The following is a 12,257-nucleotide window of genomic DNA, read 5'->3' on the forward strand; positions in this document are numbered from 1 at the left end:
TTGTATGATAATCTTCCAGCAGGGGGCGATAATGCCAAAGGAATAAAACTCTCCCTGATTAAGTTTCAGGATCATTCATTAGATTCGTGGCTTTGTAAATCTACTTTGTAGGTGAAAAAAATAATCCATATAAAATGTCTACGATTTAACAAACAAATAAACTTTAGAGAGATATCACAACAGGTTTGATAAACACCATTAAATATTTTACATCAACAACCATCTAAAGTTGCGAAAGTGCTTTTTCTGTCATGGCGCTGAAGACACGAACAACTGAAGCGGTCAGCTGACTGAATCTGACAGCAGGGCCACTAAAGCAGACAAACGCCACATTTATTCGTTCTCAGGTAAAACCTTCGCTTATAACATATTTAAATCAAAGGACGATGCTCAGCTAGACGTGTTCACCCAGAGGTGGCCTCTTTTTATTTAGTCGTTCATGTTTAGCTTTAGCTACGCTGCTAGCTAGCCTGCAGCAGTAACAACATGGGACCGTCGGGTGACATTTGACAGTCATTACACATGATGGAAAAACTGCGAAACCCACATCCTTTGCTAGTAACAGTTTAAACATGTATTTATTAAAAAAAACCAATCCCGTAATCAGTGTGTTTCCTGCTCTGTTCGGGAACACCGTTTTGCCTTCTGGTTTCCTTACTTATTCCACATGACAGTGAGAATGACGGTCGATGACGTTCTTCCCTTCCCATGAGACTCTCACGATTCATCTATTCACCTTTTCTCAGACGCAAGAATGAAGAAGAACAAATGCAAAGCGAGCAGCACAGCGGAGAAGGAGTTCGTGTTTGAGTTCAAGGCGGGGAAACACAATTGTGTCCTCAAAGTGCCTCTGCAGTTTCCTGCTCAAGAGAACATCTCTGACCTCCACGGACGCCTGATCCTGCTGCATAAAATACCCTGCTACATAGAGAACGGCGAGTGACCCCCCTCCTGCCCCCAGCTGGACCTTTGGCATTTCTCAGGCAAACCCTGAATTGGCTTCTTAAGCTGGATCATTGCAATTCTGATGTTGATATTAGCCGAGCGCGAGCATTTGATTGTGGAAACTTGTCAGAAAATGTTTGCGTCTTTCAGAAAGGTCCCCGGCCGTTGTTGCAACATCTCTTTATTTCTCACAACCTTCTCTGACAAAACCGACTAGCATTGGACAGAACTGTCACAAAATGACCACAAATGGTATTTCAAGTGTTGATTTAAATTCTCTAAAGCTAAACAGTGGAATTCTGGTTATTAAAGATTAATCTATTTAAGCAATATCTTCCTGCATGTCTTCATGGGGATTAAGTGTTATTGTCAAAATGCAAGCTGTTATTTGAATCAATCTAATGCAATGGGGCCAGTCTGTTGATTTTGAAATATAACATTTTGCTTGCACAGTAACTAGAACATTGAAATTATGTTTTTTCGCTGTGTTTTCACCTCTTCCTTTAGAGCTAAAAACTTCCCTTTTCAACTTTGTTGAGAGTGAGACCATCCTGGATTATGACAGAGGGGCAGAGCTGGCCCTGCAAAGACTCACAGTGGGGGATGTAGATGTGAACCTGCTCACCAACGCGTGGACCAGGTCTTATGTGGAGGTAACTACATATTTCAGTATGTTTATTGTGCATAACAACTAAAATGCATTGATTTCTTATCCTATCAGTATTTGCTGGACTGGCTGTTGACAGATTCACAGTCATGGTGCATTTTCTTGGATTGATTTTGATTTCATAAAGCCACTCATCACCACTTTCTTTTACTTTTATGAGCTGATATATATATATATATATATATACACAATATGTTTTTTTATATACTGAGTGAAATAGATGCACTACTTTTTAGTCATTTCAAAAGAAGTAGTGCCGTTCATCTGCATCGATTATTCATCGAGTTTTTGACAAAAAAACATAATCTTATTCCATAAGCCGGCATGTGAATGTAATGTCTCTCCCATGCACTTGGCTAAACTTTGATTATATTGCATCGGGTTGCACATCCTTGAGAGAATGATCGTCACTTTATGTCAACGATCAATAGCAAACCGTCGGGTGACACGCAGAAGTAGACTTTGTAGTTCCAATGAGTACACTAAGAACAAACTTCTCACCCACACGTTTCTTATATGATGAACGTCTCTTATTACTTAAGTCTTGGGTATTTGTAGAAAGACGAGGGCCGCCTCAGCGCCTGCATCTATCAGTTTACCAGGGCCCGTCATGTGTGAGTCTGTATAAATAAGGGAGTTTCACATTCTGATACTGTTCGGTCTCTGCTTCTCACTGGCCACTTTTAAGTGCAGCAGATTTGTTTCTAAAGGGCAACTCTCTTTGTGCGCTCTGTCTCAGACGACGCTGGAGCACGCTCGGCCCGAAGAGCCCAGCTGGGACGAGGACTTTGCCGACGTCTACCACGAGCTGATCCACTCGCCCGCCTCGGATACGCTTCTTAATCTGGAGCACAACTACTTTGTCAGCATCTCCGAGCTCATCAGCGAGAGGGACATGGAGATTAAGAAGCTCCAAGAGAGGTGGGTGTTTGTCTTTGTGAATTAGACCCTCGTAGGTGCTGAAGCTCTTCTCACCTTCTGGATGTTCAGCTTGCTAATTAAATACATGAATAAATCCATTCAAATTCAAGGTTGCATTGCTTGAAAATAGGTATAACTTGATGGGGTGAATATCTCAGAGGGCTCTGTAGATAAAGATGTATTTCCCGATCACTCTAATCAAATAAGGGAAATGTATATTTTTCCTTGTCTGACAGGCAAGCCGTTGAAATGGACAAAGTGATGCACGAGCTGGGAAATACTTTGAGTGACCACGATGTAAACACAGTCGCCTCTCAACACTTTGATGCACAGCAGGTAAAAAAGTGTTAATAGCAGGTGCCCTTTGATCCAAGTACCCAGTTATCATTTGACCGCAGACATTTCAGGGGGTTCAGGTGGTGAATTATCCGATTGGCTCTGGCCTGCTCAGTTCCTCGGTGGATGACTTTGACTCCTTTGAGCAGGTGTTGGAGAACAAGTGGGCCAGTGAGCTGAAGCAAGTTACTGGCATTCAAAAGCATGAGTATCAACAGTGGGTCATCAGTCTGCACCAGGACCTGCAGAAGTCCAACAACAGCAACCAAATCAAGTGAGTGCGTGCGCGTGTGTGCGTGTGCGTGTGCGTGTGCGTGTGTGTGTGTGTGTGTGTGTGCACTCAGACAACAGACTATGTCAGCCTGTTGGAGTCGTGGAAAAACTGAGGAATGATGTTTGTGTGGCATTGTCGGATTTAAATTCAGTTTAAATTCATATGTGATTCAGCATTGAGTCGATACTAACACTTAACACTTACATTAAGAAAAATAAGGTGATAAAAAGAGGGATCTAAATGATTAAAGTAACTTGTTAAGTTCTAAAACAGCCTGATTCTGACTAAATGGCTTTAGATTTGCTGCAGAAAAAGTCTTGACTCGAGGTCAAACTGACCCTTAACTGACAGGTATGGAATGCCATTTTAGTCAAAATTAAATAAATGAATAAATACGTAAATACATAAAATATGCATTTGAAATACATCATGAAATAAATAAATGAGGCAATAAATACATACATATTAAATGCATTTAATTATTTCATGGTACTTTTATTTCATAATGCCACTTTTCATTTCATGGTACTTTTATTTCATAATGCCACTTTTCATTCACTTTTCATGCGTGTGGAAGAGGTCCAAGTTGAAGAAGTCAACATTAGCGCTGGTACTACAAGCACAGGTGCTGGACGCCCGCCTCTGGATATTCCTGGCGACAAGCTGGCTAACTTTGTGTTGTCCGGTCTATCAACCCAAGAAATCCAATATCCAGGAATATCCAGAGGCGGGCGTCCAGCACCTGTGCTTGTAGTACCAGCGCTAATCTCACTGTTGTCTGTTCTGAATGTTAGATGTAGCCACGCCCCCTGATTTGCATATAAGAGCGTGAAATGTAAAACGGCATTATGAAATAAGTCTCTGGAAATGAAAAACGGCATTATGAAATAAAAGACTCCGGAAATGAAAAGTGGCATTATGAAATAAAGTACCATGAAATAATTAAATGTATTTAATATTTATGTATTTATTGCCTCATTTATTTATTTCATGATGTATTTCAAATCCATATTTCATGTATTTACGTATTTATTCATTTATTTAATTTTGACTAAAACGGCATTCCATAGACAGGATCTTACTTATTACTCACCTACTAATCCAAAACGTGGTATGTCGACTGGCCCTTTTTATGTACATATAAACTGGTGTTGCATCGAAGTTGCACCAATGCTGAGCTTTATAACATCAGTTCGGTCCGGCATTGTTGGATAAGAAGTGCAGAAAGAATCGAATGACGGTTTGCGGTAATGTGGTCTGTTTTAAAGAGAGTGTTTAAATTCAGGTCCTAGGTCCCTCTTCCATCAAAACACCACTGCCTCGAAGGATGAATGCTAAGAGCTGCTCGGACAATGTGCTGACCCTGCATCAGTCCTCTCTCTTAATGATGAATATCATTATTTTGTTATGTGTTGGTGGAACTTCCAACTTCCAGATCAGCACTTTGTAATCAAGCATTGTAAAAGAATTCAGGCTGCAAATTTGATTCCAATTGAAGTGCTGAAAGCAAAAGTAAAATCCTTACCACATTTACAGATACATTGTTTAATATTTTTGAGTCGCCACGGGAAACTGCTGCTGAATGAGTGCGATAGTCTTCAAAAAAGAAATGTGCCTTATCCCTTTTAATAATGTGTTTTCCAGGCCGCGTAGAGGAAATCTTGCAAATCATTTCAAAGCAGTAAAAATAGATCTCTTTATTTCCAGTGAGGAGATTAAGGTGCAGCACAGCCAGCAGTCGGAGCAGGCAGATTCCGGAGCCAGGATGTTTGAGGAGCAGCCTCCGCTGGAGGAGAGTTTCACCATCCACTTAGGTGCTCCACTTCTAACACGCTCTCCGAGTCCTCGCACAGAAACCTCATCGACAGTCTCCCGAAACACTCATATCTGTTTTGCTTTTCGGTTTTGCTCACTAAAATTCGTTAAAAAAAAAAGAAAATTTTTAAAAAGCTGTATTGACTGGTGCTACGGTTCAACACGTGATCACTTTCCCGACCAGGAGCTCAACTGAAGACGATGCACAACCTGCGGCTGGTCCGGGCCGACGTGCTGGACTTCTGTAAGCACCGGCGGCACGGCAGCGGCGGCGCCAAGCTGAGGCGGCTGCAGACGGCCCTCTCGCTCTACTCCTCCTCCCTCTGTGGTCTGGTGCTGTTGGTCGACAACAGGGTCAACTCCTACAGCGGCATCAAAAGAGGTAGGGAGGGGGGGGGGGGGGGGGGTTAGTTTGCTCATTTAAAGTGTTTAAAGAAGGGGGTAGCACTCCTTTAATGGTATGCTTATAGACCAGGCGGTCCATTCTCCTTTTTAATTGTGGCTGTGTACCAACCTTATCTCCCCCCCCCCCCCCCCTCCCCCCTCAGACTTTGCGACTGTCGCGAAGGAGTGTACAGACTTCCACTTCCCCTTCCTGGAGGCGCAGCTGGACGAGGTGCAGCAGGTGTTGCTCTACGCCAGAGCCCAGCGGAGCAGCAAGCAGAAAGAGCAGCCCGGTCCGACTTTTGCTTGCTCCATGACATCTGTAATCGAGACAGAACATTTAGAGAAGATCAGAATCCAGACTGAGGAATGTAGTTGATCATTCATTTGTTTTTGTTTTTTATTTAGCCCGCCGTGCCTCACACAAGGGTTAACTGACGTTGTACGTTGTGGCCATGATACACGTGGTCGTACCGTCTTGGTTTGGCTGAATTCCTCTCAACATGGGGAGTGAGTCTGTGTAAATGTCTGCCTTGCAGCGCAGAATTTTATATAGGAAACAGTTTTTTTTTGTTTTTTTTTACAAAGCTGGAACATTGGATTCAGCATAATGCCGGCGGTGTGAGCCGGGGATTCAAACAGTCAGAATGCAGAAGAAGACACTTTCCCGGGCTGCTGTGTATAGAAACATCCTTCCCAAAGAGCAGCCGCCTCAGCCGTCAATGGCATCATCATTTGACAAAATTTTCGTACCAATTTTTATTGTATTTCTCAACCTATTTCCTCACAGAGACTCTGAGGAACGGAGGCGACGATAAGAGCAAAAACCTCGAAAGAAACCCATCCAACATCCTACCAGGTAGTAATGCTTGTTGATGTTGTCCGTCCAAACAAAGAGAGCACAGGATCCCCCCCGCTGCATTGATTTGAATCCACATGATTCTGCACACCGCCCTCTCGATGTGTCACACGCTGTATCTGCTGCATCCCCTCCCCTCCCCCTCTTCCCAAAGGTGAGTTCTACATCTCGCGGCACTCCAACCTGTCCGAGGTCCACGCGGTGTTCCACCTGTGCGTGGACGACAACGTGCGCTCGGGGAACATCACGGCCCGGGACCCGGCCATCATGGGCCTGAGAAATATCCTGAAGGTCTGCTGCACGCATGACGTCACCACCATCACCGTCCCCCTGCTGCTGGTCCACGACATGTCCGAGGTGAGAGAGGCCGACGCTTGTTTGTGTGGACGAGGGCCGTTCTCCACCAAGCTGGGATGTCCTGGCCAACACCATCTTTGTTTGGTTCAAATTCCAACAAAAATAACACCATAATAATTTCGTGGTTTTGTTTTTTACACTAATTATTATCTCTTCTAGATGGAAAGTCCTACGTCATATCAAAATAATATGATTAAATGTTTTTTTTTCTAGTTTTTTACATGTAGTCCTGAGGTTTTCAACTACAGGTTTTCTGCAGGTTCAGGAGCTCCACACAGATTTTGTACATATTGATAGTACGGCAAATATGCACCGACCTGTTACACCTGAGCAATACGCCAACGAGCGAGCAGAGAAGTTCGACCCTTTAGACGAAATTAACGGGTAGAAAGTTTCAAATCCGAGAGTAAAAGAAATAAAGAATTGAACCGGCTTAATGAAATAAATAACTGACTCGTCGTTGGCCGCTCCATGTGGCTGGAGTACGAAGGCGTAAACAACGAGAGTCCAGAGCTTAGGTTGATGGAGTCCCACGAGGTCAGGGGTCACGCTCAGGCCCTGATATCGGCCTGTTGTTGCCCGGCAGAAAACCTCCCCGGCTGCACGGGTTTGCGTGGCCCTCAGCGCCGGCCCTGAAGCGCCGCGTCCTCGGCTGTGACCTGGCTCATCAGCCAACAGCTTATTACCCCGGTTCTAATCCAGGAGGCCAAAGTAGAGGGTCATGAACTCTAGTGTTTACCGAGGACCTCGGTGTGTGTGTGTGTGTGTGTGTGCAGCCACACAAGCTCTCAGCGTCGGATCAAGCAGAGTTCAGCAGAAGATCCCATCACAAATAGGGGAAATTATATGTGGGGGAATTAGAAAAACATTTTTTTAATTTATTCGTATTATTTGGCCAGCTGAAAAATGAATAAAGGCGCACATTCTTCCTCGTTCCTTAACTGAATTAAGATTGAAATATATTAAACTGAGAGTCTCACACGACGGAAGGTACGTTTCATGAAGCCTCTACCTGGATCCCAATCATGCCACAATATTTCCATCCTTCTCCGGTCCAATCAAGAGTCTTTGTTTACGTAACCAAAAGGCTTCTAACTTTTTAAAGCCCCCGGAGGAACTTTGATTAATAGCTTCTGGTTCCACATCAGAACTTTCTATTTGTCATCTTCCTTTCAGTCTTGTTTGCTGCTTAGCTGTGATTTAGGCCTGTCGGCACAAGCCTGCTCTTGTGTTTGGCATTGAAAACCCCACAGTTTGTTTTGAAGAACTGTGGAATGCAAAAATAAGCCAACCTGACAACGCTTTTGTTCATCTTCCTGGTTGTAATTTACCAGCCTCAATAACTTGTGCGAGCACACCTGCCTTTGTAAAACTCTGGCCAAACGGTTGATTAGTTGTGTCAGATCGCCGCTGCTCGAGTCTGATGCGATTGATGGAGGGCAAACCGCTCAGTGGGTGACGGGCATTCACACCGGTGCAATCGTGGGCCAGTTTGTTGACAAAGGAATAGCTGCAACACAGCGGATAACGAGAGTGTGCGCCTGTGAGTGAGTGAGTGAGTGTGTGTGATTGTGTTTGTGACTCTGCCTGTCTGATGTTGTGAGCAAAGGTCGGATGCAGCGATGACTCCCTGCTGAGGTCACTGTGTGAGAACCAGCAGTCTGCAAACAAAAGTGACTTCACTTAAACATTATTTGTGTGGATCCACTTTGTGTTTGACTTAGATACTGTACGGACTACATATTAACTAATGTGTACTCGACTCAGACGAGGTGGGATTTTGTTTGATCCTCCAGCACATCTTTTGTGTGTCTCCCCTCGCCTCTCTGCAGGAGATGACCATCCCGTGGTGTCTAAAGAGAGCAGAGCTGGTATTCAAATGTGTCAAAGGTGAGATGGACATCCAACAACATTTTCACCTGGGAAATCATTTTCCTGAGCTTGTACGCTCCCTCAAATATGATCACAGTTAAAGCGGCAAGTGACATTGCCACTTGGACTCGTTGGTCCTTAGCCTGCTGTGTGTTGGTGCCGCTACGGCAGCATTTTACATGGCAAGAAATAACCAAAAATATATATAAAAACGCACAATTTATAATAAATTGTTGTCAGATTGAGATAAGCAGAGAGCTCCTACATACAAACGTACTGCGAATAACTGCGAATAACTGCTTCAATCTGCTTCTGTCCGCAGGGTTCATGATGGAGATGGCCTCATGGGATGGAGGAATATCACGCACAGTCCAGTTTCTAGTGCCAAAGGTGAGAGGCGAACGTCTCCTTCCTCCCCGCCGTGTTTTCTGTCTCAAAACTCTTTGCCGAGACGACGCGCTATCGTCCTTCCGAGCACTAAACCTCAGTTAATGCGAGAGAAATGTATAGTGAAGGACTCGCGTGTACACGACATGACAAAAGGAGCACCTGGCCCGGCTGTGCGGGGCTTAGAGGAGAGACTGTTTGAGGAGCGTGTCGTAAATCACGGATTATGGCGCCGTAGTTTCTCTTGACCGGTGTTTACAGAGAGCTGAGAGACGTCATCCATGTAATTATGTGATAAGCAACAGGATTAGTTTTCCACTCCGCACTCCGGCGTGATCTTGGAGCAGAAGTAGAAACAAAAGGCAATAAAACTTCCAGGTCACGGTTTCTGTCTCTCTGCTCGGGCAGTCGTGTCTTTCACCTCTGGATGAAGCCTGGCTGTGATCTTCTCACGGTCCCATTTGGATGCCGTGCACCTAATAGCGCTCGCGGTTCGTCTGGAACGCAGTGGCGCACACGGCGCCTTCTCGTGTTGACAGGTTGAGATGATAGAAAGAAAAAAAACACCCAGCGGCATCAAAGGACTCCCGATAGCATCCGGGCCTCCTGTCGGCGACATGCTCAGACACCGTTTAAAATTAGCAGCTCCGAAAGCGACATTGTTTTCTACGCCTCAAAGAGACACACCGGGCGTAGAGATGAACACTTCACCACGTTCTTGTCTCCCCCCCCGTTAAAAAGCCTTCAGCCGCCGGGGTCCACATTATCCCAGCATCTCAAAAAGACCTTGTGATGTTGAACTTAAGGGCACCGTCGGGCCCGTTAATGTTCTCTCTGCGATGAGGTGTCATTAGTTTTCCGTTTTCCACTGGCGAAGTGACTGGACTGAAAACGCATACAAGCTGTTGCACCCCCCCCACCCCACCCATGCTGCTCGCTAACCCCGTCTGCGCTTCTCTTTTTGTGTTGACAGAGTATCTCCGAGGAGATGTTCTACCAGTTGAGCACCATGCTGCCTCAGATCTTCCGCGTCTCCTCCACCCTGACACTCACCTCAAAGCACTGAAGGGAGCGCGTTGCCCTTTTTTCAGGAGCTGTTGACTTAAGTAGTGACGATTTCCTGGCAAAGTAGCACACGTGCCAAAAAAGAAAAAGAAAAAAAAGAGATTTTAAAAGTAGACAAGCAACGTCTGGTGAGCCTTGTTATTTTTGCACCTTCCAAAGCCACCAACGCTGTAAATCCTTCTCATTCCAGTCAGTCAGTGGCTCATCTCCAAAGCAGCTGTCGCAGTTTTCATTTTGAGCCTGCGGGGTGCCGTTCTGGTGACATCACGACGTCAGTGAGGGTACCAGTTTCCTGTAGCTTTCTGCACGTTGGAGCCGCAGCATTCGGGGGAGAAAGGTGTGCTGGTGACTTTGTCGTAAACTCGGTGGGTAGAATTAAGTGTTCGCTGAAACAACAATGAAGCTGAACAATAGCAGCAATTGGACAAGTGTGATCGAACTGTAGTAGCACACGCGCTAAATGTGTCTTTTGTAGTGTTTTTAACCGCACGTTACCACGCAGATGTAAGGACAGTATGTTAATTATAAAGAAAACTGTGAATTATTTTAAAAGGGCCACAGATCTCCATCTTTAAATGTGTTTATTTTAAAGTTTCGATAGACAATATGAGGTCGCTGTCGCCGACACATTTAATCCGTTCGGTGTTCATCAAGAAGTCCCCCGTGTTTGCCACAGTTTGACCATCATGTGAGATTTCAGACCCTCAACCGATGTTTGGGACATGAACGTCGACTCCTCCAGCTCAATGGATGGGTGTCGTTGATGCTGAGAGGAGCAACGTGTAAAGGGTTTTTTTATGCTGCATTGCAGTAACTTGTAGTGAGGATCACTCTGTTTGTGTATTTGTGTCTGTGTGAGTGAGTGTGTGTGTACATATGTAACAGCAGATGGCAGTGTTCCTGAAGACAAAGATGCTACTCACACACTTTAAAGATTTAAAGATGTTAAGTTTAAAAAGAATGTCGTCCGACCCTTGAATTTCATGTTCGTCCTCATGAGCCGCTTGTATTTTCTGTACATTCACTCTATATGTTTACATTTTTAATGTTTGAATAATAAAACGCTCTCCACACGGATTTGATGTAAATTCTTCATGAAAGCCACTAAAAGCTCACGACAGACTTTCCCATTTTGGCTAGTGAGCTTTTTTCTCCCCCTCTGCCAGCCACATACAGCTAGTGGCGTTTGATGAGTTATCCACAGGCACACAATCCCTCTGAAGTTAATAATCCACGTCATTCATTGGAATTACATCGCTCCCGCATATAATGGTCTTGGCCTTTAAGCCATTTCAGATGGACGGAAATCAATTCAGCTTGACAGAAAGTTTGCCACAGCTCTGCTCAGAAGGGCAGTATCAGGGAGATGAGTCCAGTGTTGCCTTCTCCTCTTTCCGGGATAAACAAGAAGGCCATTCGCTTGTATTGAATCGCCTCATGTCAATTGTAAGTGTTTATATCGCGCTGAGATTGTATTGCTGAGTGTTTTCCATTCTTGGGGTGGGTATCGGTGGCCTGCAGGTCCAACTCTTCCTCCCTCTCTCGGTTAGATGATTGAAAAAGATCAGAGCAACGTTCATGGACTACAGCACGCTAAGTTCTGAACATGCACGCACCTGTTCTGTCAGTGATGAATCTACAACCAGTATTTCAAAGTGAGGTACACTTGAGAAGAACATTAATTCCATAACTTAATTTAAATTGCTCAGTAATTACAAGTTGTCTGAGGACATGCCGTGCCAGTGCTCGCTTGACGACCAAATGGTAATAAACAACAATTAAAGGTTAGGGTAATAAGGATAATTAAAGGTCACTAGGGGATAATACAACCTTGATGTGCTTTAAACATGCATCTATATTCTCAGCTTTTTTTAAATACACATTAAAACACATTTCACGTTGAGCAAATTGTAGCTACATACACATTCTATATATATATATATATTTTTTTTTAATAGGCATTAGCCTCATTGGAAGCCTGTCAGTGGATGTCTGCTAAATCACTGCACTGCTTAATGAATCAAAGCCATGATATTTAATAAACAAGCAAACTGAATTTATGTTAGAAATCTCACCCGCCACAAAAAGTTAAATGAGGACAAATGAATTATTCCAGGTGATGACTCATACCCAGAACGAGTGGAATAGTCATTTTAATGATAGTTGCCGATAATTTATTGACTATTTGTTTTTCTTTTATGCAACGACGTCACAGGTATCACTACCGGACGTAGCAAGGTTTTGCTTCATGAAAATAAAAGTCGTGTGTGATCATCATGGCGTACTTTGAAAACAACACAAAAATGATATGCGTGTCTCCGTTTGGTCAAGCGTGTACATATATTACAGCATTCGTCTGTTTGGGGGTCCCGTGA

The 12,257-nt window shown here is 44.2% G+C and overlaps 1 protein-coding gene across 2 annotated transcripts; it reads left to right on the top strand.

Annotated features, from left to right (window-relative positions):
• The first annotated feature begins 161 nt into the window (after positions 1–161).
• On the top strand, positions 162–10,965 carry ferry3 (FERRY endosomal RAB5 effector complex subunit 3). Of its 2 annotated transcripts, XM_040163045.2 has the most exons (14): positions 162–347; positions 747–935; positions 1,453–1,598; positions 2,352–2,533; positions 2,770–2,869; positions 3,019–3,143; positions 4,851–4,957; positions 5,143–5,340; positions 5,507–5,635; positions 6,133–6,201; positions 6,356–6,558; positions 8,391–8,448; positions 8,753–8,820; positions 9,791–10,965. In XM_040163045.2, exons 2-14 carry the CDS (start codon positions 755–757, stop codon positions 9,881–9,883), a joined length of 1,659 nt encoding a protein of 552 aa, XP_040018979.2. In that variant the 5' UTR covers positions 162–347; positions 747–754; the 3' UTR covers positions 9,884–10,965. The 2 variants fall into 2 exon arrangements, with proteins under 2 accessions (XP_040018979.2, XP_040018980.2); XM_040163046.2 differs by lacking the exon at positions 6,356–6,558 and having other exon boundaries at positions 232–347.
• Positions 10,966–12,257: the final 1,292 nt, after the last annotated feature.

This window comes from Gasterosteus aculeatus, chromosome X, assembly GCF_964276395.1.
Source record: "Gasterosteus aculeatus chromosome X, fGasAcu3.hap1.1, whole genome shotgun sequence".
Classification (NCBI taxonomy): domain Eukaryota; kingdom Metazoa; phylum Chordata; class Actinopteri; order Perciformes; family Gasterosteidae; genus Gasterosteus; species Gasterosteus aculeatus.

What these genes read in the sequence shown, in the direction of transcription:
- ferry3 (XM_040163045.2), top strand. Translation starts at nt 755, where the DNA reads ATGAAGAAGAACAAATGCAAAGCGAGCAGCACAGCGGAGAAGGAGTTC. An exon ending in ATTAAGAAGCTCCAAGAGAG is followed by an intron (nt 2,534 to 2,769) that starts GTGGGTGTTTGT and finishes CTTGTCTGACAG; the next exon opens with GCAAGCCGTTGAAATGGACA. An exon ending in CCCATCCAACATCCTACCAG is followed by an intron (nt 6,202 to 6,355) that starts GTAGTAATGCTT and finishes CTCTTCCCAAAG; the next exon opens with GTGAGTTCTACATCTCGCGG.